General features: G+C 45.4%; 2 protein-coding genes across 2 annotated transcripts in view; one reads left to right on the top strand and one right to left on the bottom strand.

Moving 5' to 3' along the window:
- Positions 1 to 644: 644 nt before the first annotated feature.
- On the bottom strand, positions 645 to 17,452 carry LOC149335026 (guanine nucleotide-exchange factor SEC12). Its single transcript, XM_089551735.1, has 9 exons — positions 17,305 to 17,452; positions 14,857 to 15,082; positions 11,333 to 11,661; positions 9,963 to 10,046; positions 9,230 to 9,354; positions 7,866 to 8,039; positions 6,629 to 6,701; positions 3,915 to 4,074; positions 645 to 2,022 (listed from the first exon to the last, which is right to left on the bottom strand). The coding sequence occupies exons 1-9, from the start codon at positions 17,437 to 17,439 to the stop codon at positions 1,937 to 1,939; spliced, it is 1,392 nt and encodes a 463-aa protein (XP_089407861.1). The 5' UTR covers positions 17,440 to 17,452; the 3' UTR covers positions 645 to 1,936.
- A 290-nt stretch (positions 17,453 to 17,742) lies between these two features.
- Positions 17,743 to 27,122, top strand: part of Fak (protein tyrosine kinase 2 Fak) — an 83,406-nt gene continuing 74,026 nt past the window's right edge. The window contains exon 1 of the mRNA XM_089551728.1: positions 17,743 to 17,912. Within this exon, the coding sequence (XP_089407854.1) occupies positions 17,827 to 17,912 (86 nt within the window). The 5' untranslated portion in view covers positions 17,743 to 17,826. The remainder of the gene's footprint in view (positions 17,913 to 27,122) is intronic.

Raw genomic sequence — 27,122 nt, 5'->3', positions numbered from 1 at the left:
CTGCAGTGAAGCTCCGCCCACATTCAGCCTCCGCGCACAGAATTCCTCCGCGATGAAAAAGTAGACAGCTGCTTAAATGTTTCTTGTTACCTAAACAAGAAGCTTATCACAACAAAAAAATTATGAGCTCTAGAATTTGATATGTGGATCGTTTCATATAGTCAAACATTAAAAAGCTGATTTCATTTACAGTTGCGATTGGGCAGTGGAGTAATACACGACGCCACGGACCACGGCCCAATGTTAGCAACTCCTGTTTTTTTTTAAGTTGTATCCTACCACAGTGGTTTTCAGTTCAGAGCTGCCACGACATGTTAAGACAGTTGGCACATCGTGTCCCACATATAAACAGCAGAAACGAAATTTAACTTCAGTGGTGGTATATTGGTGTGAGCATCTGCCTAAGATGCGGGAAATTCAGGGTTCGATCCCCAGTGCTGCCGGAAGCCTACTGGTTCTGCTAAGGGTACAAAATTATTAAGCCAAGCCTCGTGCCTGGCTTCTGTGGCATGAAATGCTTGAGAACATAGGTCTTTTACATCTTTTCACGCAAAATAAAACACGAGTCATGATGCTCTTTGGCCCATCTGGTTGTGCCATTAAAAATCAAATCATCATCAAAAACACAAAGGTCAGGCTACGCATTTCATTGAACAGATTTGTTTTATTTCGAAAAAGACAATTCCAGGTCTGACTAGCACAGAGATACCCACCTCTGACAGACAAAGCGTGGAGTTTATTAAAAGAAGCCAATATGTTCCGCTAGGCAAAAGTGCGAGCACACTAGACCAGTACGCTACGCGAAATTTCAAGCACAGTTTTGATCATGCGTCGAACAATGAGACAAGATCTCTCCAGTCAGTTTGCGAGCGTTAAAATATCAGTACGAGAAAAGAAATGCATATCTGTCGCGCCTAAAGGTAAAGAATACAAGAGCACTTTTTCTCGGGCAAGCTAAAACAACTTTGTACAATGTAACATCACAGTAGAACCAATCTAGTAACAAGGTCTCCAGCAAAACTGTACAAAGACCACGGCAACATTTTCAATGTAAAAAAAAAAAAAGGGGAGGTAACTATGCACTACTCAGCAGCAGAAAACTTTGCAGTCTTAAAGATACCGCAAGAAAAAAAAACGATGAGGAAGAGGGGGTGGGAACGGGTTAAAAGCCACTACCATCTGTTTCACCTACTGTGGTTCTGAAAATCCGCGGGAATGCTTTTTCTAATACTTATTACAAGTGTCGGCTCTAACATCCCGCCGCTCTTTCTATGGCACTTATAACACCAGCATTTTTTAAGTCTGTCTCTTGTTTTTTTCTTTGTCTCACACAAACCTGGCTTTGCATTAATCGCCAGAGGAACAAGGCTAGTGTCAGCGTAAACACTAAAAACGCACTTCTTCAGACACACTGTGCACGCCTGCAATAGGGGATATTCAAAATTCCGCAAGTGCGCTTTCCCGCATAGCAATGTTGCCCCTAACAAGATGGCCGACTTCGCTATAAAGCAACTACATGGGCTTCAGGACAGGCGCTAAAGGTGTGGATAGAATGTAAGAAACATATTTTGGAAGAACCAAACAAAAAACCAGTCTTTCTTGCTTTGTTTCAGCTGGAAACGCATGGTCCGCCATCTTGTTGGGGGCAACATTGTTATGCGGGAAAGCGCACTTGCGGAATTTTGAATATCCTCTATTGCCCGAGCAAACAGACTAATAGGCAGCTAGGAAGAGATTTGATCGCAGTAACCAGCAAGTAGTTTGCACAAACTATGGCCAATACAAATGTGAAGAAAAACCAGCGGATAACAGATGCCAGCTGGCAATAGTCTGTACTGGGGTAGTAAGATTTGGAATGCTGTCATTGGTGCATGCGCGGGCGATGCTTCTTGGGGAGCGGTACTTGAGACACCATCTGCAGTGGTCTGTGCGGTCTTCAAAGTCCAATGAAGTCCATCAGTAGATAGACCATGAGTATCACTCCGACGAACATAGCAAGCAAGCCCATGATGCCCATAGTAGCTGCGGCAGAAAAAGAAGAAACTGGTCATCAGAAACAAAACACAGCAAGCCGTGTTGAAATCAATTAAACCCTAGTTATAAAAAAAGGTTGAAGAGGTGCTGAAACCTTGTTCCAACTGCTCTTCTATTATGTGTACAGCATTCGTCAAAGGTCTTCAGGCTGCTGGTTTTTGACCATTCAGTGGAGCACTTAAAGGTGCACTGAAGAGGAATCTGAACTCATCGTTTTGCTGCAGGAACTCGATCTACACGTTCCGAGCATTCTTAGAAACTTCCGACTTATTGCGCTGTGTGGCCGATTTCCCTAATTAAATCGAATTAACGTCCGGCTCCCGCCTTTATTTTTTTAATTCTCTCCGTATGGTGGGCGGAGTCGACCAACGCGTGGAGTGCCTTTCAGCCAGCTCCGTGGAGGCTTTGGTTTTGCTTTATTTTGTTTTTTAGGTTTCCACGAATAAATAGTTTCATTTGCACATAATATAGCTGCAAAATAAGCCCGCAGAAATAAAAATACGCGCGGACTATTTGCTTCTTACTACGTATTACTACGTATTACTCCGCCGATGGCAGAGCGACAAGCCGCCACAGGACTGGGTGAAAGGCACTCCACGCGTTGGTCGACTCCGCCCACCGTACGGGGAGAATAAAAAAAAAAAGGCGGGAGCTGGACGTTAATTCGATTTAATTACGGAAATCGGCCACACAGGGCAATAAATCGAAGTTTCTAAGAATGCTCGGAACGTGTAGATTGAGTTCCCGCGGCAAAAAGACACGTTCAGATTTCTCTTCACTGCACCTTTAAGGAAGGATGCTACTTTGAAATCCCAAAAAATGGCCAAAAAATTGCTTTTTAGACAATTGTTATATCCACTTGTATGCTTTATTTATGCTGTCCCGAACTTTCATTACTCGAAATCAACCGAGAAGTGCTGTAAAAAAAATTTTTGCGTGAACAGCGGTGGCCATCCATTATGTGGAAACACTTGAACAATGGCCGTTTTTCTTCATTACGGTACCTTGTGGAGCACATTTTTTTTCGCCACAATTTTATCTATTTTGACCGTTTATTTCGTTGCGCTCCTAGGAGCGCAGTGCAGGTCAAGACTGTCGTTGTTTTTAAAATTTGTGAATTTCATATTTCTTGTGTGAAATTTTCCTCTCACTCTAGATATGCGAACAGACAATACACCACAAAAATTGAGGACTGAAATTTGTGCTCAGCAAAAAATAAAATTCTAAGAACTTCTTGACCTGCAGCACGCCAGTAGGAATGCAGTGACTGCTGAAACAGCCTTCTGACACATTTCCTTAACTCTGCAGTCCTTTTCATCATGATCATCATCAGCCTGACCAAGCCCACTGCAGGGCAAAGGCCTCTCCCATGTCTCTCCAATTAACCCTGTCCTTCGCCAGCTGCGACCATTGTATCTCCACAAACAACAGCTGTGACCTAACGAAGGCACTAGTTAACTAGACCCTAATAAGGCTTATCCTGCTACTAACTACTCGAAAACTGCACTAACAATGGGTGACCATTATCAAATACTAAAACTAGATAATTACAGATTCATCCATTAATGTCACTACTGTGTCTCCGCCCAGTCCGGAGCTGTTTGTCTCTGCTTGAATACTTTATGTAATGCACTGTTCTCATTCCTTACCATTATCATTAATTATTAATCATTAATTCGTGTTTGTTCCCTAACCCGCTCTGCTCTCTTCGCGTATTTAGTGTGACCCCTATTAGTTTCCTTTCCTTCGCTTGCTGTGCTGTCCTCAGTTCAATTACAAGCCTGATCACTATACTGCATTAACACCAGCTAGATTTCGGGCTGTTGGTTCACTGCTTGTATTCAGCAAACAATGTGGCTGGACATTTTCACGCAGCTCACCTGGGTACGGTATATGATGCGCCACGATGTGATTGTCCACTGATATACTGATGAGCGAGGCATCGTAGTTTCCTGCCAGGCGGCGCGTCTCGTCGCAGGACTTGAGGAACTCCACCCCCGTGACAAAGATGTTGTGAGCGTGCTCGGCTCGGTACAGCCTCTATTTCAGGGAAGATGACACCGCGATGCCACGTCAAGCACACTGTTTTTCTCGTTCGTTTCTTAGGGCGACTCAAAATGCTTTTCAATTTGCCTAGTGACACAGAGATGGAGTGAGTGTAGTTGGCTTGGTAAACTGCACTTTGACTGAACCATAGAGTTTCTTACTATTACCTAGAGGGAAAGCTGGCGGCGCTGCGCTTCAGCCACCATGGATGCTCAAAGCATCATGGGGCGGTGAGCTACTTGTTGCGGAACAGTCGTACTTTTTCAGGAACACGGAGTGTCATTACTAAGATGTTTCATTCCAAAAATGCTGTTCGTGTGTGTGCAGACGACTTTCGCGCGAATGCAGTGTGCAAAAGCCATAGTAATGAAAACGCAACAGCACACGACGCCAATAAAAGGTTTCACTTTTCTTAAATGCCATTAAAAACCTCTTACAGTGTTCAAGCAACATTCTTTTTGAAAACATATTTACTTTTAAAAGTGCGCCTGTTAATTACGAACCGAAGCGTGGCCTTGTGGTAGAGCATCCGCCTCGCATTCGGGAGGTGCTGGGTTCGATCCCCAGTGCTGCCGGGTACCCACCGGTTTCTTTAATGGGTACAAGATTTCCCCTGGCCTGGTGCTCGGCTCTTCTAGGGTGAAATGCTTGGAAAAAGGGTCTTAGACCGAACAGTTGCCTTGACGGATGAGTGATAAGTTCCCCCGTCAAGCAACCATAAGTCCGCCTCGTGCGGCATAAGCCCAATTTGTGGCCCTTTTTTTTTTTCACTTCTCCCAAATGTACACCCCTAAAGGAAGCCGAGCGCCAGGCCGGGGGACACTTGTACCCTTTTGACCGGTGGGTGCCCGGCGGTGGGTTGGTTTCGAACCACCCACCTCCCGCAGCCGAGACGGGCGCTCAAACCACTAGGCCACGACAGCCCGAAACCGGCGGCATGTGGTTGTTTTTTCTTCTGCTTTTCTAATCAATTAGCTTTAAGCGACAACATATTCAGTAATATTCTTACTTGATCAACACCACAAAAAAAAATAAATGAATTTAAAAAAAAAAATCCCCTGTGCTCCTTGGTTTCTGTGGCTGTTGGCTTCTCTCATAGTTTTTGTAGAGTTCATTACTTGGCCAATAGGAGAGCGAGTCGTCTCTTATTTTGGGCATACTTTGCACTTAAATGGTTTTCTGCTCGTTTGTTGCAATTTACAGACAGGATATTGAATGCTAGGACATTCTTGATTATCGAACAGCTTTATTTTTGCATTATTTTTGCATTTTGCAGACCGAAATGCATGCAATGTATGCTCCTATAATGCGTGTAAACATTGAAGAAGCAAAAAAAAAAAAAAGATGCACAAGTTAGCTTTCGGAAAGGGAGACGGAACTACGGCTATAAGTGATAGAAACGAGGTTGTTCAACAATTTCTTTGACACTGCCAAAACAGGCATTCTCCACTCCTATATGTAGCAAAGTCTCCACTTCTTTCTAGAGTCACACAAACAAGTCAAACGTAGACAGTAGATCTTAAAGCGGTGACACAGATTTATAAAACATTTTCACTTGCTTTTACTGACCTTCAATACCACCCTGAATTTAAAACAAACAAAATATAATAATCTCCGAGACTCCTCACCATCATATAGTTAAACTTGGATGTAATGAAATCGAAAAAAGTTTTCGTTGCATGCAGTTTTCACGTGAAGACTTGAAAGGACAATGCAGAACCCAAACTCAGGTGAAACACATGTAAATTAAGTCGCCTAGCAAACACGAACTAGTAAATCCCCCATTATTTGAAGTTGTTGATAAGGAGAAACATATTGCGACTGTGTTGATAACACGAACGCAGTAGCAGCCGCCACCATGCTCAACGTGGCTCGCACGACACGATAAACTGATAAGTATGGAGTTAGACATTGGGGGGGGGGGGGGGGGGAATAGAGATTGGTCGAGCCGCCAGTGCTCTCTGCCATCCATCCTCGTGGTGCCGAAATCATGCGAGCTACTGGGCGGCGGAAACGGATGCGCACTGCTCGTCTTGCGTCATCTTTGCCATATCTGGTAGCTTTGCGCTGCCTTTGCACATAAAATGCAGTGCCAGTTTGTGACATCACAAAAGCAAAAGCTGCAGAGACTGCTGTGTTTGCAAATAACAAGGTGCCAATCGTGCTGGAGCACGGCACGCTGTGCCAATTGCGTTCAATAGTTGCGATTGTAGACAGTATCTCAAAGGCAGTTCATGTTTTATCATCATGGAACTTTTGGCGTGGCTCACCCAAATTTCAAGTACCACAGCACTACCTAATAGATAGTCAGCGTAGGGAGTTCGTAACATTAAGGCCAGCCTCTGCAACACTTTCGTTACGTGGAGATCAGAAATACGCACACTACAATGGGAGCGGCGTTGGGAAATTGACGAAATTCGTAATACTGAGGAATTCGCTACACAGAGGTTCATTACATCCAGGTTTAAATGTAACGGCAAAAGAATGCAAGTCGGTGTAAAATTAAGCACATATGCTCAGTGTAGATTCAAACAAATGCAGCACTTGCCTGTAGGCTAAATGCAATGTACACCTCAACAGCACCGGACAGGTGGCCAACACCTACAAACCGACCGTCCTCACTGTAAGAGATAGGAACCATCAATTAGTAACTCCAACTGCAGCCATGAAAGAAATTAATTGTAAATTAAATGGGAATTAAGGTGAATTGAAATGAATTAATTGTGAATGAAGTGGGTAATTAATGAACCAATTAAGAACAAAAAAGCAACTTGAAATAAGGAGGCGTTATTGCTTTCGCATGACTCCAGTGCAGGTTACCGCAGTGACCTCGAATTTTTTAACCTCACCTCCACACCTGACCTTCCGTTTCCTCTCGCTAAGTTTGCCATCATTTTTAGTCCAGTCTGTAATTCATTCAACACAGGCTACCCATTACACATTACATTACACATTACATTACATTCAACACATTACATTCAACACATTACACAATTTTTTTCCCACTTTATTTCAGCTAAGATTTCATTAACTCAGGTTTCTCTTTCATCCACGTTTCTCTCTTCACAAGGGTAAAAGCAACAAAATTTTAATCACGTTCATTTTTTAACACTGCTGCATGTGCTACTGTTTACAACAAATCACAGTGCAGAATCTTCGAATGCGCAAAACTTAAAAAATGTGATGAACATTTTTACAATGTCCATTTGGTTTACTAATCGGCTGAGCTCAATGCAGGTGAAAGCAATGTTATTTCACAAGACAGGTGGAGAAATAAAAATCCCAGAATCACAAATTAAGTTACTATGACGGCCACAGGATGCAAATATATGCACGCACTGTGGTTCCATGTCGCCAATGGCTCAAGATGAGCATTCAACTCTCTTTCTGAAGAAATTATGAGCCACGAATAAAATAAGAAAAAATCTTAGGATAAACTATCTTAAATGAATTAGAGATATCAAGATTGGGTTCTATTACTAAACATTTATATCATTTTAAGCAGCAAAGAATAAAAACCAAAATCTTATCTGTTAGTATACTTTAAAAGACGAAAATTTAGGGCTCTATGTGAGGTACTAGGCATACCATACAAGTAATATCACATGCGGAGGGAACACATTAAATAGTGTAATTCATGTTCAAGCACCAATCAGAACTCAAATAAGATGAGCAAGCGCACAGATATGCCTTTCAAGAAATAGATGCAATGACTGCAGCTCTCAGTCCAGCAAACAAACCCCAACATCATCTCTGAGCAGAAAAAACTTTTTCTTTCAGGTCACCTGACAGCTAGGGATGACAAGACGTCTGTTCCCGTTGCTTGAATTCTTTCGGGGACGTTTCTCCGCATGTCCCACTTGGTCAGATAACAGCGTGAGGCAGGCTTCTTCCTCACGGCCGCATTTGACACCGTGAAGAGCCGGTAATTGCTCTTGTCTCCCTCGACAATGCCAAACCTGCACAGAATGCACGATGAAAACAAAACACTCAGCTGTGGTCTCAAAAGTTACAGCGGTGCACTTAAGTCTGCTTAGGTGCAGTGATGCGAAAGCATTTCTCTTACTGCGCGTCTTTCCTCCCTCATGTGTGTCCACCATCTCGCCTCCGTCATCTCGGCTACGCACACGCCATCTGCTGGAGCAGCACCGTACTTTGCAAGGAGGGGTTTCAGTGGGTGCCACATGATGGCACTACGACTCCACTCCAAGCACGGAGGAAATTTATTGAAAACATACATCTGCAATTTAGATGCTCATAGTTACTCATGTACGCCTCAGTACATATTTCGAAGATATGTTTCTGAGACATCTGTGCATTCACTAGACTTCATTATTTGTATTCAGTTCGTGCAGACAAGTTCTGTCCACAACTTCCATCCACAGCTTCCGGTGACGCCACTCATGAGCCAAGAAATGCTTTCACATTAAAACATGGCTTAAGGGCAGCAAATCAAGAAAAAAAATGGATGGCAATGAAATCTAAAGCACCTTGGCTGCACTGTGGCACAATGTTAAAACAATGAATTAGCACAACACCTGAGAAAAAAAAAACAGCAATTATTACGGTTTTCTACACAGAAAGCAGCACAATAACGAGTACTTTTCAGTACGAAGCAGCTTACACATGTCAGGCTGTCTAAGCTCAGAAGTGTGTATTGATGCAGTGCTTCCATTCACAATTTCTGCGGGTACAGCTTTCTCCATTGTGTCTAAACTTGTCCACAGTGTAAAGAAGCCTTTGATTTTCCTTCCAATACATTGCAACCTTCCAAAATATTGCAATTATACAATTATCTCTGATGTGTAACAGACAACTAAATTCAGACATTGATAACTTTATCTTTCACTGCAATGACGTTTCATCTATATTAGCCGTTGCTATAAACTACAGCACACAGAATAAAATATGGCTTTAAAGACCATGCTTTGACTGTCCCATCTCTGTCTTCTCATTTTTGAGGAAATCCCACTATCATACCAGAGTGCTGCTTACTACTGGAACTTTTAAATTTGAACATGCCGCTAAAATGTCCTTTCTTCATGTCGAAGAAGGTGTTTACCCAACACGCAGTCCCAAGCGGGCAAGCAAAATTCCTCCAGCACAGTTCCTTAAAGTGCACACAGCTTTCTTCACACGCATTGCTTACCTGCACGCTCTGAAGATGTACTTTTCAGAGCTTTTGCCGGGTGGCGGGAAGAGTAGCTCGCAGACCTTCTCGCCATTCTTGGCGTCCCAAACGTAACCATGGCCATCTCGGGACACTGTCACCACCTTTGGGGAAAATTTTTCATTTCTCAGGACTATTTAAACACTACCACAAACCAGTTTATACTGACTTTTATCACTCCACGAACTTTGTTCTCATCAGCATGAAAGTAAAACTGCTCTAGGCAAATACATATTTGGCATACATCAACTACTGACATTTCAGTCCGTAAAAGCTCAATTCATTTTAGTTTTGCAACAATCTGGCCTAAATAGATAACACAAATAGGGTAGTCATGAGATCCTAGACAGAGAATCCGCTCAACAAATGCTCAATTTTCTGTACTGAGAACTAAAATGTTAATAAACTCAACTCAACTCAAAAAACCTAATTTATCAATAGCTTTGCTTTGGTGCCTCATTCAACAAATCTGACCAATTACATATTCTGCAAGTAAACTGCTAAAAAAGCTCTGCTTAACTTGCTGAAATTACACACCCTTATTAAAAACAAAAAAATTCACCAACATGACCAAAGCAGTAGCATACACACATATGTATAGCAGCCCATTTAAAGGATTACGCAATGAAAAGGATCTCTTCGAGACAGCTGTAATGCGGGGTTGTCTTTCTAATCCTTGGCAAAATAGCGAATGGTAGCGCCTCAATTTTACCTTGGTTTCATCAGGTGAGATGCAGAGATCGTCGAGCTCATCTTCATGGGCTTGGACTTTGTATGCCAATTTGTACTCAGGATACTGGAAAGAGACAAGAACGAGGTTTCAGGGAAGATTCAACAGCAGCATCAAACAGCAATAAGACATTGCTGCAGAACCACGGTTCTCAGGGCCACAAGTACGGCAAAATTATGACTGAATTAAAACTCTGAGGGCCAACACAAATGTTCACATTCTGCACAGTTACCGGCACTTTATAGAACTTCATTAATCACAAACTCTGTTGCACCAATATCTTGCATCAGGCATCAGACATATTTGTGAAATTTTACAGAGACGAAGTGCGGTAGCATCCCGTCTGGCTCATTCACATCCAAAAGAAAGTACTATACATCTCTACTTTCAGCGAATTGTACAAAACGGAGACCTGCAAGCCAGGCAAAGCAGTGCTCCAGTCGGCCTATCGACAAGACATGATGCAATAAGGAGAGCTCTCTGGATGGAATTTGACTGCCTGTCTGAGCGGATAGCCCACTTGATGCAGTTGTTGCCTCACATAGACCGAAAAGTAATGAAGTATATCGAGACTTCTTTCTAATCAGGTTTTAACTTTTTTTGCCACAATTTGGGGGGTAAAAATTGGATCATGTTTCAGTTCAAATTCAGGTTCAATTCGATTTGCTCTGCAAAAAGTTCCAGGTACTGATTTGCAGAAAAATACTCCCATACGAGCACTGTGCGAGTATTTTATCAATCGCAACAAAGTAAATGAGCGCATTGCCATGCATGTTTCTTCTTTTTTTTCTTTGATCATGTGCTCATACACATGAGCACATGACATGACACTATTGTGTCATGGGTATGACACGATAGTGCATTGCGTTGATTCCCATGTATGCAGAATTGCTCATTCCCTACTTTACATTGACAGATCGCTGGGAGCCATAATATACCACCCCTGGAGCAGTGATACAGTGGTTAAGCGATGCGCCACTGCCCTTTGATAGCAGGTACTACCACGTGTGGAACTTGTGAGACCCAGGTTGCTCTTCCCGAGCAATCTCTCACAACCAATCATTAAAATAACAGCTGCCTGCCGCAGTGGTCAGTTTGCCACAATCCAGTGAACAGGCTGTGATGACGTCACCAGGTCACGTGACCTAGGTGGCAAACGTAGGTTGCCGGAGCGGCCGGTTGCTCAAGCCACCGCTGATGAGTGGCTTCAAACAGTCGTCGCTGCCGACACCGGACAATTTTTTCCGACATGAGGCTACTAAGGCCCTCGTGTTAAAAAAAAGGGGTCAAACATCACGTGGAAAGGGTCAAACGTCGAGAATTTTAAGCACAGCGAAGCACCAGTTACTGACCTTCCAAGCCCGAAGGCAGCCGTCAGCACCGCCAGTGAACAGCATCTCTGCCTCGGGGGCGAACCGCACCACCTTCTGGAAGGGCTCCTGTTTTGGGCTGAAATCCGTCTGAAAGCTTGTGTCCGGGCGGATCGAGAAGCCGATCCGGACGCTGTTGGCATTCGAGTCTGGCTCCGCCTTGGCAGAGTCGAGGGGCTCGTGCGCCACACCGTTGGCAATGGCGCCATTCTCCACCTTTTCTGGTCTGTCACCCTCCCCGTGGTCCTTGCATGACGACGTAGACTCGGACCTACGTCTCCGTCTCAGCGAAGATGACGAGCCTCTTCGGTCTGTTGGTGAGGATTCGCAATAGAATTAAAATGGCACGGCATGCACTCAGGATGAGAGGTAAAAATCCCTTTCAACAACGATGGTCAGCAGTTAGGTTATGTACACTGCAGGATAAATGCCTCATCCAAGCGAACTTCCTAATCACATCTCTCCAGACAATCAGCTAAATGTTCGCAGCATTACATAACCTGTCCAGGTCAATTTTTTTTCATCTTGTTATTAACCAGAATTAATGCGAGCTTGTGGTTTAGTCAACCACAACAACAAGCTGAGCTTTACATCCAAGGGAAGTGGGAGCCTTGCCAGAAATGCCTTTAGTAGACAGCCCCCATCTCAGGACTAATTCCAAGTCCATGGCCTAAAACTACAATAGCATACCCGAGACTGGGTACATGCTTCTGCAAAAAACACAAAGCGCACACTGCTTATTCTGGGAATATAGCCTCAGCTTTTACAACCAACAACACAACAGCTAAGCCAATGCTTGCTCATGCACTTGGAAACTTGTTAACATGTAGCAAAAACACCAAATTACTAAATACGCAGCAAAATGCATTGAAAAAGCATTACTACTGAAATTTGAGCTGCAGTATGTGATCACATCCGACACACTTGAATGTGAATTTGTGCAGACACAAAATAAAATAAAAACACAAGTGCTGTCATGCTGCATTCTCTATGTTATTGTCTACTGTTTTATGTGAACCTATTTTTATGAAAATATGCAAGAACCTAGACTGAATGAAAAAGAAAAGTGTCACAAAGTAACTTCTATTTACTGCATCCCTTGTTTCAGTGATACAGCACACAGGTAACTGCAGCTGACCTTAGCTTGCCGAGATACAAAGACCTCGGCTCACCTTTTTATTTCCCACACATAATGTATCTAGGCATAACATGCCATTTAAGCGGGGACACTGGTCTTGAAAAAAAAAATTTTTATTAATGATGTCACAGTTACGAAATCTTCAGGGAATATGTATTTTTGTGTGCTGATTCTAAATATGTCATTTAATTTCATGTAAAACACTTCCTTGAGCACTTATGCACTTTTTATGCTAGTATATTGCGAAGAGTTTTGAAGAAAATTTGCTGCGGGAAACTCGCTGAAATGTATGCCATTGGGTTCTCTTGACACCAAGGAATGCAATAAGGGCAAAATTGTCTTCCTGCCTATCATAGAACTTAAGTTATAGAGTTTTGAAGTTGTCGCTTCAGAAATGAGAAGGAAAGTGTGTATTCCTGTATCCGAAGTGGCAGCTTCAGTACCCTATTACTCAAGTTCTATGAGAGCCAGGATGATGATTTCACCCTTATTGTATTCCTTGGTGTCAAGAGAACCCAATGGCATATATTTCAGCAAGTTTCCTGCAGCAAATTTTCTTGAAAACTCTCCGCAAAATGCTTGCATAAAAGTTGCATAAGTGCTCAAGGAATTGTTTTATATGAAATTAAATGACATATCTAGAATCAGCACACAAAAATACATGTGCCCTGAAAATTTCATAACTATGACTAAATTAATAAACTTTTCTTTTCAAGACCAGTGTCCCCCCTTAAATCTGCTGGCCATATAGATAAACTCCCAAACAGATTCATGAACCCACGGTTTTCATTTCGGAATGAAAAAAAAAGAAAGTATGCCACTGCATGATATGTCAGCAACTGTTGATCCATTCACATGGCAGGCTTATATCTTGGATGGACAAAAAGCTAGAAACAGACTGTAAACAATGTATATCACATCACAATGGTAAATAAATAATAAAAGAACACGTTCAAATTGTTTTCATACTGTTAAAACACAAAAGAGAAAAAAACTCAATCTTTTGTCAGACATAGTCCGCTTCCAAACTGAACATGCTTTGGTAATGACTAATAGAGAGACTGGGGCTAGGTAGGGAATTCTGCATGCATTGAATTGCATCACAAAAAGCTTGCAAATGCGATGTCAGTGCACATCGAACAACCTCAGGCAGTTGACATTAATCCAGAGCCTGCCACTCTGGTGAGGCAGTTACCGCGCACTTCCCATAACCCAATCAATATTATTGAGTATTATTATTATTATTACTAAAAACAAAAGATGACTGACAGCACTATGTGTCTATCATCATTTGCTTTCTCATCTTTTCATTGTTTTGATGCTAGAAGGAAGGAAGGAAGGAAGGAAGGGAAAGGGAAGGAAGGGAAAAGGAAGGAAGGAAGGAAGGGAAAGGGAAGGAAGGAAGGAAGGGAAAAGGAAGGAAGGAAGGGAAAGGGAAGGAAGGAAGGAAGGAAGGAAGGGAAAAGGAAGGAAGGAAGGAAGGAAGGAAGGAAGGAAGGAAGGGAAAAGGAAGGAAGGAAGGAAGGGAAAGGGAAGGAAGGAAGGAAGGAAGGAAGGTTGAAGGTTTATTTCCGCAACTAGGTGTTGCGAGGACAGCCAGGGAAAAAGCTGTACAGACAGCTTGAGAGGTCCTGGCTTCCTCTTGCAGTGCAGCACTGACGACGGCGGAGTACGAAATCAAACAAAATGTAAAGAGAAAAAACGTACGTTCGGTACAGAGAATGAGACATGCACGTTCAGTATGCAGTACATTGTGCTTGTAAAGGTAAAAAGAACTACATTAGATCAAAGAGCCTATAGAGGCAAACACAGGGAGGAGAAAATAAAGGACAGCAAAATTGACAGGTGCACTCAAAATGGTAATAGCAAGAAAAAAAAAAAAACTACACGAACATTTGGGGCACATCTTTCAGAGAAATATTGGATACATCAAGATACTTGTGGCAGTACAACTGGCTCAAAAGTGTCCGTAAGGTATGCTGCAACATTTGTTTGCCATAGTTTGTGCGGCATTTTTAACATTCCAAGGCTCTGCTGCGCGGGTATTAACACAGTTCTAATTTGCTCTAACCCAGCAAGTGTAAGTAAGGAGTCATCATTTTTCATTATGGCGAGTTCATATTTATAGCACAGCCTATAGTTATACATGGACTTCATTGGTATAATGTTGTGTCGATGGAAAAGGCTCGCAGTGTGGAAGAAATGTGACACTTTAGATGCAATACGTATAGTACGTTTTTGTAAGACTGAGTTTGTTAATATTTTCAGCTGCTGTTGTTGCCCACACCATACATCCGTAGTTGGCTGTACATCGCACTGTAAAGCTCGCTGCTGCATGATGCAGTGTGGAAGAACAGGCCATGTATACCTCGTTCCGACTTGCTCTCGGCGTCTTCCTCTTGGCAGTCCTCGAGTAGGCAGTAGCGCATGGTGTATATCCGGCAGTGTTCGTCTGCACCTGCAGCCAGAGCGAAGCTTTTGCGGCCCTTGTGGAAGAACACGGTCGAGTTCATAATGGCGCAGTCGCCCGTTGAGTAACGGGTGACGGGCTCCGCCTTGCATGTTGTTTTCGTCGGCACCAGCTCATATATCTCCTAGCAAAGCCCAGGCAGATATGAAAAAAATAATAATAATAAAGACTATTAAAGTGACTGAGATGCGTAAAGAGGTGCAACGCACCAGAACAGGCACTTTAAATACCATCCCCTTATGTCCGCACAGTCATCGCCGTATAATTCACCAGCCTTTCAACTTTGTTTCAACGCCCTGTAGAGGACTAGTTAAAGGCATAATAAGGACAAATTAAAGTGGGCCTGTATCAATCGACTATTATTTTCTAAAAACAAAGAGAATACTTTCACTGAAAATGGAGATTACAAAAAGTAGAAAATGCCAAAAAATGAAATGCAGGTGTCGTAAACAATAAAGGAGGATACAACTTAAAAAAACAACAGCAGTTGCTAACAATGGGCCACGGTACACGGCATCTTGTATTAGTCCTTGAATTGAAGAAAATAGCGCCAGAGCATGCAGACCACGAAAAGACAAGGACGAGACACAAAGCGCTAACTCACAACTAATTTTATTGAAACCAGGCAGCGCCTTTATATGTGTATTAGTGTATTAGTCCAATGGCCAACCACAACAGTAAACAAAATCAGATTTTTATGTTTGACTATATCAATCAAGGCAGGTATAAAAATTCTAGAGCTTATAATTATTTCTTCTTTTGTTCAGGTAACAAGGGGTTTTAACTCAGGACTACTTTTTTGTCGTGGAGGAATTCTGTGCAGCGTTCCTGAATGTGGGCGCACTTTACTGCAGACTTAAGTTGAATCCGACTATAGCAGTTTTCGGAATCACACTGAGATTTGTCAAGACTGTATTCAGCTGCGAATCCCTGATGATAGGCTATAGTGCTATTAGCTTCCAAATGATGACCACAAAGTCCTTCTGAATCTCGACATCTCAAGTTTGAATCATGGGCCACGAAAATTGTGAATGCAAGTTTCTAAAAAATAAATGCATATTTTGCTTCCAGACAAACATCAACAGAGAGAGCTACAGAATCGATTTTTACTAAGAACAAAAGTGTGGGATGTAGTTGTCCTCAAAGTCCAAAGCATAAGGCTACCAATTTAATTTCGAGCTCCCCCATCCCTACTCAAGTTATCTATCTAGCTAGGGGCAGGTCGTGGACATTTTTCAGTTTTCAGAGACCCACACACAACGTCAGCACAAGTTTTTGTCACCTTGCTCAGCCTTCTGTCAGAGACACAAATTTTACAAACCAAGAAGAAATTATAACACAAGTGAATGGCTTTTGCAAGTCAGCTAAAACTGAAAGTGCAGAAAATTAACATCACATTTTGTTCTTCTCATCAGCATAACTAACTTTCAAGCAACAGAAATTCTGCGTCCGTGAAAAGTGTTTTAAATAATGCGAGCGACACTTCGTACAGGAGAACTAGAACTGGGGATCAAGAACCCTAAGTTCCAGCTAATATTTCATAGGCCTTTACTACAGAAAACATTTTGTAGGTTTTTTCCTTTTGTCCCGATAACACGTCACGCGCGGCGCGCAGCGATCATCATTAAGATGAGGAAAATAAAAACTTCCGCCACTGCCACTGGAGTAGCGCTTGCACGAAGGCCGCATGTGACGTCACAGTGACGTATCCTTGACGCTTAAAATGAGTGACAGCAGCAAAAGTCGAATTTTTCGATGAAGAGATTTTGCCAGCATTAAACTAAACTACACTTCAGGAAGCAGATAAAGGGAATGAGATCATTTTATGGTCTTCCTCTTTTATAAAAGCACAACGAAACAGGCGCTGTTAATTCATTTTGATGGACGCTTCCCTGATTATCCTCTGCTAATTGGACTTCACAAGGCAGGATAATTTGCTTATCTAGCACGAAACGAAACTGTACCCCGATGGCGCACGGGATGTAATTATCTAGAGAGAAGGCAGGCGCGAAACTGCCCAGACAGCCTTGACTAACGTGTCCTCCCGAGCAGCTTCTGCAAGGCCGGTGTGTGTTCTATCATTTATGCGCGACCCATTCAGCAAGAAATCACGCAAACGCATCGTTGTTAAATAAACTGCGATATGAAAGAAACCAAAGCCCGTTCTTGTTCCCAAAATAGTTCAGCTGCTCTCGTGAGGTCATGACAAGCTGGCGAACCGAGAAATGTAGAATCAGCTGCGGTTCTCTTTTGACACGTATGTGGCAGTGAGAGCTCATCACAGGTGTTAGTCGAGCCGAAACTAGTTCGGTGAAAAGAGCCGGTTCTGAGAGATGAACAACTTACAATTTTGTTGGGTATGCCTGTCCTTGACTTGCCGCCGCCTCCTGTGACAAGTATGTGCCTTTCCGTGATCGCATTTATCGAATACAGGGGAAAATTGACTCGGGCCAACAGCTCGCCCGACTTGGACGGCGCCATCTTGACGTGCTAGTGCGTGGAACTGCAGGCATCCCTCTAGCAACAAGATAATCAAGTAACTATTTTTAGAAATTTGTGGCTGAATAAGCAACTTTTTGTTAAAAACAATAAAACTATACTCCTATTAAATTTGGTTTAACACTTTAAAGTTGCTTCAACAAACTGTGGTTAGCAAAAAAAATAGACGCTACTGCAAGTGTAAAGTTCCACACATTGTTAGCAGATGGCGCGGTACACGTGTTAATTTCAAGGCATTGTTGGTTAGCATTTGTCCACACAAGACAGCCGCGAAGCATTCTGGGATTCAATGTGCGCTGGTGGACATCTTTGAGCAGCCGCACGGATACGCTGTGGAGGTTCACGAAAAAAGCCTCCCCAATGCTCTGAATGCACTCGCGGGGCCACAGCATCTCCAGCTCCGACTCGGGGAGCCGCTTCTCAACTCTCGAGAAAAAGAAAAGCGCCTGCTCAAGGTGAGGCTTTTGCCGTCCCATGCGAGCCAGAAGCGCGCTTCTTGTTCGGAAACCGCAACACAGTAAACCAGACCATCTTTAGACGAGTGACAGAATCGCGTGTTTTGCGCTTGGGCGCGTCGCCCGTGGGCGCTGCGCGTTGGTGCGTGTGCCGTGCTTTGCCGGAACTTCGCATCGCGTGTAAAACAGCATCCATGCGGCGTCGCGAACGCCGCAATAAAGCCGCATTCGAAGCACGACGCCAAGCCCCCCCTGAGAGTTCCCCTACACAGAGTGGGATTGTGGGCGGACTCCCCATCTGAGATGAAATCCAAGCCGGCGTGCTTCGACGAGCTGCCAGACGGGGACGTTGAGCGAAGAAAGATCACATTCGTTCCGGGACGAATCTCGACGCTGGGCACATAAAGCGTCGTTTTGTTTGAGCTGCCGGGTCAATGTCTACGCTCGTGCTTTTTGATAACGGTTTGTTTATCCGTGCGAAGGCGCGCGATTTGTTTCCAGACCGTTGACGTTCCGTGGGGCTCCAAACGAAAGCACTTTTTGTGCATTTGAGCTATCATTGTTTTATTAGTGCCAGAATTTCGGGGTGGTTCTAGACGGGGAGATTGCTGATTGAACCTGAAACGCTGCTGTCATGGAGTGGAAACGCATTTGGAGTGGTGAAGGATCACTGGTGCGTTTACTGAACCTATGGATTGATTCTTTTGCTTACCCGCTTAATATACAACCGTGTCTACTGACAGTAGCCCCCCCCCCCCCCTTTCTTTCTGTCAACGTCGTTAACTCGTGCGAGAACTCCTTCACGTCAAGCATTTCATGTTTTTTTTTTGGAGTTGATGAATATTGAAGAACGGCAATTCAGCGTATAAGTAATGTATGTTCTGCATACCTGATCAGTTGACCATTTTTAAATACGTTGCTTTCGGTAGCTCTGCGTCATGTCGATGTCTTTATGCTAAGCTTGCACCGATGAAGTGAAGAAAGAACACGAGCCAAGAGTCCTAGCCAAAAAAAAAAAAAAAATCATGTTTATCCAACCTTCAATCGATGTCAGACCGGCTGTGTCGTGACGACGAGAGGTCAAGACAATAAAGAGAGCTTATCAGCAGCCAACGCTTCGCCGCGTCGCGCTGTGGGGCCCTCTTTTTTTTCTTTCTTTTTTTGCTGTCCTCTACGGCTTCTCTCTCTTTAGGTGTTGCTGCGTATTCTCGGATAAAATGTGGGGCGCAAATGGTGCGTTTTGTTTGTGGCCGCTTTTCCGCCGGTCCCATCGGGATCGCGGCTTCTCCCCGGCTGTCGTCTGCTCCTTTCTGGCTGACGCTCCTTTCCAGTCGGCCCGAAAGAAACTAAACTTGGATAGATGGCGACGCTCCCGTTGAAATATGCCGCTTTTCGTGGCATCAGGCGTGGCAGTCGGCGTTTCAAGCCCGCTTGTGTGTGTGTGAATGTAAACGCAAATGCGCTATTTTCACACCTGTGGCGATCTTGTGTAGGTGCTGTGGCCGCCACGTATGCTGCGGCCGTCGTTGTTCGATAGGTTACAACACACGCGCTCATTACGCTCATTGAAAACCAGTCTGTGGAGAGGATCTCCGCACGAACGGAAGGAACTTGAATACTGCTCTCTTTTTTAGTCGTCGTTCGCATCAAGCAGACATTTTAAAAAGCCGCGAACGCAGACGGCAGAGGACTACGCAGACGTTCGTCTGCTGACCGAACTTCACAGGCTAGCCATTTACTGTTCTGCCCACTGTATCGCGATGACGAAATGGTCGGGCTGACCTTCGCGAGCAGTGATCGTTTGTGCGACGGACAACTGTGGCCACTGGCCGGCGTCGTCTTTGTTCCTCCTCCTTCCGTTCTTTTTTTTTCTTTTTGTTTCTTTTCTTGTGCACTCGGCGTGGCCGGCGGCGCCATTGTCTGTCCATTTCGTGCAGCATTTTCGCGGTCGTTCTCGCTGCTGTCTGGCCGCGCTGCGTCGATTACGAGTCACGTTCCCGCCTGGTCGTCCGCATGCTTTCCTGCGCGTCCTTTTCTCTCTGTCCGCTCACGACACGTTGCCCCGTGCGCGTAGCACGACCTCGCTGAAAGTCAGCTGACGCGTGCTGTACGTGATGGTGGTCGCCGAGCTGCTGCTTAGCCCTCGCTTTTCTTCGTGCTTCTGGGATGTTGTCCTCGGCAGCGTCACGCGCGTGGTGTCAAGGGTTCTTTCACCACTAGAGTCGTGCGGAGCTTCACTTTGAAATCCGCGCTGTCTAATGTTTGCGCCTCGTATTAGCAACAAACATTGATAGATTTGGCGCTCGGTGTATAAAAAGATTGTCAAAAGCTTTTAATTAATTTGTTGCATCACAGGTGACGCAATAATCCGTGGAGCTACTTTCAGCATGCGTGGAGCGTGCCTAATACATCGGAGTGTCAGTGTGTAGTTGGCGGTCCACAGAAGAGTTTCATTCAGTTGAATCTATCTGTGTCCCTGTCTTTTGCGTTGTTTTAAGGAATCATGGTCCACCAACTAGCCCGCACGTCTGCCCTTGTAATCCTCAGCATTTTCAAGGTTAGAAAGAAACCAGTGGTGATAATAGTGGAACTGCACCTGGCCTTCGAAGCACGCCGTGTCGACTGGTGCAGGGCTGCGGACTAATTTCAACGACTTGGCACTCTTTGGATAGAGAAACCTCATGCGCCGGGTTGTTTTCGCATTTTCGCCTCATTTGTTGAAACGCCGCCGTCGCCATGTGTCGTTGTTGGTTAATTGGAGTAGCAAGTGACCTAGGCGATGATATTCCAGACATAAGGTGGTATGGGTTAGGTATGGGTAAAAATGTTAGGGTCTGAAGTAAAACTGCAGAATGAAAGGGCTAAAATAGCCTCTGCTTCAGATGTAACTAAGGTAATTGAAGGTTGCCAGTGCCTCTAAGAGAGTTGAATAAGAGTTACTTTAAATTTAATCGTGGGCCTTCGTGGAAGTGGTCACCTTGCGCCCAAGCAGCAGAACGTCATGCTGAGCGACTGCCCGGCGGGCGCAACCCTTCACAAATCGTTGCCACCTGGAGAAAGCCCGCAAGATGCGCCTGACGATAAGCAGCGGAGTCGTGAAGTGCACTGACAAACAGGAAACGCGCCTATCGGCTTTAGTGTGAAGGAGGTTTCGTGGGAAGAAAAAGTGAGGGGACTTCCCCGTCGAAGTGCAGGAGAAGCTGAACTGCGGTAACTCCGGGACACGTTGAAAACGAGCGCGGATTTTTAACTCTCGCGCGATTATCGTCTTGCTTTCTTTTTTTACTTCTCCCATCTCGCGCTGCGAGTAATTACGTAGAGCAACGGCGCCGCGTTTAAGGCCGCCGAGAGAACGCGCGCTACGGAAGTCCGTCACGGAAGTCAATTATGCGAGCGCCGGCTATAAAAACAACTGCCGTGCCTAGCTGACGTTGCTTAGCGGTAAAGTGAAGCCAGGAACCGAGACTTTCGGAAAGGTTAGACTTTTCCCTGTTTTAGAAATTGTCGTTATTTGCATAGATTAAAATCCTCCGCAACTTTAAGTGCCTTTTTTTTTTCTCTCTCTTTAACGTTGTAACGAAGACCGTAGGCGCAGCGTCCGCCCGGATTAGTTTTTCGCCGGTCTGGCAGCCGTGGGTCCGTCAAATTAAATAGTTATGATATTCTGATATTTTATCGAGCGTCAAGAAGGTGCCTTTCTTATGGTCTATTCCAGTCGACGATCTTTCTCCGAAGAGCGTAAATTCAATTGGGCGCTTTGGATTCAGATCCTTAGCTCTGATTGGTCGGCGACGGATATCTTGCTCTATCAGATTCGGGGAGCTATTCCGGATCGCCGATTCGAATACACCATTAGTCTACTGCCATATAACCGCATTAACGAGTTCGTCCAGTGCCGACTGTGTGGTCGTTGTGATTTGTGGGCAGTTGTTTCCTTCTTCCCTGGTGTGGGCCATGGTTTAAAATGCAGTGACGTCATCAATCCCGCATCGCCTGGTATACTGGGGACCAGTGATAATGTTCTGTATGCGTTCATGTGATCCAGGTTAGTAGTCCTGAAGCTTGACTGCCTTAAGAGCGGCTATTCCAGTTGCGAAACTGGGCTCACATGTCGAAAAATACGACGCCATAATTGGTCCAAAAGTCGTAGTTTAGCCGACTTATCGCGCCACCTGTGCCATTCGGGGCCAACTGTTCAGGTAGGGCCGCTCAGTTGCTGGGTGCCACCGATAGTTTACTGCTGAGCTGATTGGCGGCCCCATCATCTGCTAACCTCCAGAAACTGGATGCAGGTCATGCCCGGATTTTCATTCGGAGTTTCGCAACTGACAGGATCGCGCACAGGTGGAGATAGCGTAGCTCTCGCTGCGACTTGTTCGCCTTGGGCGAGGGTGGAGAGGCTGATAATTTAGTTGTCTTGTTATTTTTATTCTTTAATTTAGTTTTCTACACAAAGCGCCTGACCAGTTCCGATCCCGGTAGGCTTTCCGCACTTCTGAGCAGCTTGCCCAATACTTTTTCTACGGGCCGTGCGGAAGCACTCATGGCGCCTCAGGCTTTCATTACCTCTGCATTTTGTCTGAGAGGTACCTGTCTTGATCGCCTTCGAAAACGCAGAAGGGAGAAGAGGAGAAGACCTGTCAGGTTGTTCGTCCCGTAATAAATGTCGGATCATTGTGGGAACGCAGTGCTGATCCGAAACGAAGAACGGTGTTAAGCTGAGTACCGTTACATGCGCCGCGCCGTGTCATATTGAAACGCTGCGTGAAGCACCTGTGAAGTTTTTAAACTATGTGTTTAAGCACTGTTCCACCCATAGAGTTTCTTATTACCTAGAGGGAAAGCTGGCAGCGCTGCACTTCAGCCACCATGGACGCTCAAAGCATCATGGGGCGGTGAGCTACTTGTTCCGGGACAATTGTATTTTTTCGGAAACACAGAGTGTCATTACTAAAGTATTTCATTCCGAAAACGCTGTTTGTGTGTGCGCAGACGACTTTCGCGCGTACGCAGTGTGCAAAAAGCATAGTAGTGAAACCGCAACGACGCACGACGCCAATAAAAGGTTTCACTTTTCCGAAATGCCATTAAAAAACCTCTTAAAGTATCTAAGTAACAACAATTTTTTTTAAAACATATTTGTTTTCAAAAATGCGCCTGTTATTTACGAAATATTAGTTTTTGTAGTGTTCATTACTTGGCCAATAGGAAAGCTAGTCATCTCTAATTTTGGGCAAACTTTGCACTTAAATGCTTTTCTGCTCGTTTGTTGCAATCATTAGACAAGATATTGAATGTCAGGACATCCGTAGTTATCGAACAGCTTTATTTTTCTATTATTATTTGGCCAAAAGTTGTAGTTATGCAGTCGGTAGCTCACCGCCCCGTGATGCTTTGAGCGCCCATGGTGGCTGAAAGGGGTCTCGAGGGGTCCCCGTGCAAACTCCCATAGACGGGCTGCCAGCTTTCCCTGTAGGTAATAGTAAGAAACTCTATGGTTCCGCCGCCACCTATTGGCGTGCGTGCCAGTTGTAGTGTTAATACGTTTACTTGTATCTGTTTACGAAATGGCGTGTCACCTTCGTGCGCTTACTGGGAGGTCGGTGGTACAAAACTCTAAACCGCCGGCTGATTGTCGCTCCAACGTCGAAAAATCGAACAGATTAGCTGACGATCGAATAATATGTATCAAGGCTGCTGCATAGGTTAGCGTTTCAGTATAACGACAGCACAACGCCATCGTGTACCGAAGTGCAAAAAAAAAAGAAAAAATCGGCAGACACATTTAAGACTGCTTGCATGCGAGAATGCGAGAGCAGTATGGGTTCATGTCGCGTTGTTCGGTTGTGCTACGTTGCAGAATGTCTATGCGTCATGACTATGACTACGAGTCATGTCTTTTATGGTTCATATTACGTTGCGTTTCTTCATGCATGACTATGCGTGTTCGCTTATATGTGTTGTGACATCGTACAGAGTCGATCACACTTGTCTAGAGTGCTCGGACGGTGTGCTGCGGAGCAAATGAACTGAAATCTTTTCTCAGCTGCTTTGCTAGCGGTAGAGCGCTGGCGCCTGTGCGTTTACGTCTCTATTCGGCTACCCTCCAGCGCAAGCATTATCGATGAAAGTCAATACCTGCTTCATAATTTCTCTTCATTCCCCCGAACGGCACCTTTCCAGCGCTCTAGACAAGTGTGATCGACTCTGTACACCGGCGTTCCGACGTCCTCCGAATTTCGTGCCGTGAATGACGGCTTTTGTGCTAATTGAACATACTACAGTCGCGCCCACTTATAACGAACCTGACGGTCACGCGGATTGCTTTCGTTGTATCCGAGGTTCGTAGAAAGTGGACTTGCCGTATTGCAACCGAAAATATAGTCAGACGGAAGGGGCGTTTACTTCTGCCTATGAGCGTCTGCTTCCTCAATGCAGACTTTATAATGGAGCTTTCGAAACTCGCCAGCGCGGTCATGTGCTCATCGTTTAGACACTTGCTGTTAACAAGCTGCTTTGGAGATGCGATATAGCAAATCACGGCTGAAGCGTTCATGGCAGCCAGTGGAAAGTCGGTCCCCTCGTCATCATCTTTATTATGTTCTTGGCATTCTAGGAGTGCTTATATTACGCGTATACTCAAATGACTCTGCGGCTTCGGCGTCATCGTCCGCGCAAACCAAGTCTTCCTAACGACTTCATATCCTGCCAGCTTTGTATGAACGACACATTGCCGCAATTACAAGTACTTCTGAACTCATGGGTGTTCGACTGCGTCCTCCGCCGTCCCCGGGTACGTAAATCGATACCCCACTGAAGCAATTCGGGGTGCACACTACAATTTCCATCCAAGCGGCCTTAAATCATTTTCACGGCGGTGAACAAAGAACCCGGTATGTCTGCATCTGCTCTTTCAGTTACTCTCAGTATGAGCTGTAACACGCCGCCGATAGTACACCTATTGAGCGCGTGAATGATGCCCATGTCGAATGGCTGGTCTTTGGTGCCGCATTCGTTGTCTGCAGAAGAGCTTGGTCACCGCTGTCAGAGAGGCCATTACGTGGTGCAGCTACTTTCTTTCCAAAGAAGTTGGGGCGGGGGGGAAGGGGGGGTTGAGTCACGGGGACTGCGGGACTCTCTTCGGTCACTGCCACCGCAGGAAGTGCGAGATTTTCGACTGCGGGGCGGGTGGCACCTCCTCGTTCGCTATAACCCAGTTGTGCGTCCACGCTTGTTCGTTGTATCTGAGAAGCATTGCCATTTCCCTAATACATATCTTGACGGTAGCACTGTCCTCGTTCGTAATAAGCGAGTGTTCATTATAACCGCGGCCATTATAAGTGGGATCGACTGTAATGATTTCGCATTAAAAAAAGCGTCATTTCTTTACCTACTCTGTTAGTCCACACAAATGAGTGTTTTAGGCTGGTAGCGTGCAACGGCGTTCCAAAATCGGGCCTGCATAAAAGGCAGTTTTAAATATCGCTGGTCCAGATGCCCGGCTGCAACACAACGCAAAATAGGCGCGCACTGCTTACTTCCGCGTTTTTATTTCGACGAACGTAAATGGCGTCAGGAGATGGTGCGTACGCGGGCGACCAAAAAGAATAAAAATAAGGGAGTCATTCGAAGAAACGGTTCTCCGACGACGAGAGCACCGGCCGCTTTCCTCCGTTGTAGCAAACAATGGCTCCGGGATGTGGTGCGGATGACCTGCTCCGGAGAAAAACACCGGCATTCGGCGGCGGGGAAGTTTCATTTGCATGGCCCAGATTTCTTTGTTCAGCGTCTCCTGTTTGGCGCTGGAAAGAAGCCGTGCGAAGAAAGAAAGGCGCTGCGTACGCCAAATGATGTCGTCGACGTCGCTGCCGGTCGTCGGCGGGGGGCGGCACTTTGCCGCCGTTCGGGACATAGCGGGATGTCGCTGCGAACAGTACAGTGAAGAAAGGAGGCGTCCTGTTATGCGGAGGGGGGGGGGGGGGGGGGGGTGCTGACTGCATGTGGATGCTGTCGAAGTGCAACGTCTCATTTTTTTTTCTCCTTCGCTGCGAGAAACCATTACCTGCTTCGGTCGTTCGGAGCGGTTACTTTTGGACTTCATGAGGACGGCCTGTGGATGTCTAGTGAACACACTGGAGTACATCCTTTCGGTACATATCCTACAGGAGCAGGGTAAAAAACATTTATTTATTTTGCCTAGAGCCACTGTGAGCGGTCTTGAGTCCGTGCTAGGTGCCCTGTAGCCCCCTCCCTGGCCCGGAGTTGGGTCTCGGGGCTGGAGTTGTGCAGCACGGGAGGCGAGCCCTCAGGACAGACCCATGTTATTTGATTTAGTGTGGCTGGTTTCGGCACATAGCAAATTTTGAGGAATATTGGCCACGGTAGACAACGGTAAACGACCTATGGATATATCTTGGGCTGTTACCTGGAGGGGGATCTTTTATAGCAGTAATGGAGAAGTAGCCAACCCGTTTATTAAGGCACGTGCCTCGACCTTCATTCCGTGTTTGTTGACGCGAGTCGACGTTAATTGTGAGTACGTAGGTTCCGGTGGTGGTACAAGCCTCACAATAATTATGCCGACAAATTCTCCGCCCGTGTCTCGTAGTTGGAAAAGAAAATGAATGCCCAGTAAAGAAGGAGAGAAAATGCGACCAGCGTTTTAAAAGCGAACCACGACTCTGTGCTTCGCGACGTCCGGAAGACGCCGAATGATCCCATCGCCACGCGCATTCTCACTCGCTTCGTTCAGTCTCTGGCCGCGTTATGCCAGTGAACACACGTGCGATGCCGGGAGGTTACTCAGTACGTACACGTCGTCGTAAACCTGTTTCCTTTCTCGGTCGCGCGTCGTCGTCAGGCATGACTGCGTGCATTCATCGGACCTGCCTCCTTGTACCCCCTTCTTGGCCGCCGTACCCGCGGAACCGGCGTGAGCGGAATGTCGCATCGAGCTGCGAAGGGTGTATGTACATTAGGTGGCAAAGCAGCGCTCCCAGGCCAACATGCGAAGACTTCTTGAACGGCGCAGCGGGAGCACGTCTAGGGAGATGACGCGTCGTCGTCGTCGCTAAGGGGCGAACACGACGTGGTGTTCTCGGTGCTGCTTGCGTGTGGACTGCCGTCGGGGGGCACGTCATCTTCCTCTGCCTCTGCGGAGAGTGTGCCGAGTTCATTTTTGAGCGCGCGCCGGGTGGCGTCGTCGTGCGG

Source organism: Amblyomma mixtum, chromosome 7 (assembly GCF_055824585.1).
Source record: "Amblyomma mixtum isolate Tamu chromosome 7, ASM5582458v1, whole genome shotgun sequence".
Taxonomy (NCBI): domain Eukaryota; kingdom Metazoa; phylum Arthropoda; class Arachnida; order Ixodida; family Ixodidae; genus Amblyomma; species Amblyomma mixtum.
Note: the sequence above shows the minus strand (reverse complement) of the source record. Positions and strands in the feature narration are given on the sequence as shown.

Excerpts from the sequence above, each read along its gene's own strand:
- LOC149335026 (XM_089551735.1), bottom strand. The coding sequence starts at position 17,439 with ATGGCGCCGTCCAAGTCGGGCGAGCTGTTGGCCCGAGTCAATTTTCCC. Across the intron at positions 11,662-14,856 it reads CGAGAGCAAGTCGGAACGAG|ACCGAAGAGGCTCGTCATCT; the intron begins GTATACATGGCC and ends CCTCACCAACAG. Across the intron at positions 10,047-11,332 it reads GCTGCCTTCGGGCTTGGAAG|TATCCTGAGTACAAATTGGC; the intron begins GTCAGTAACTGG and ends GTCTCTTTCCAG.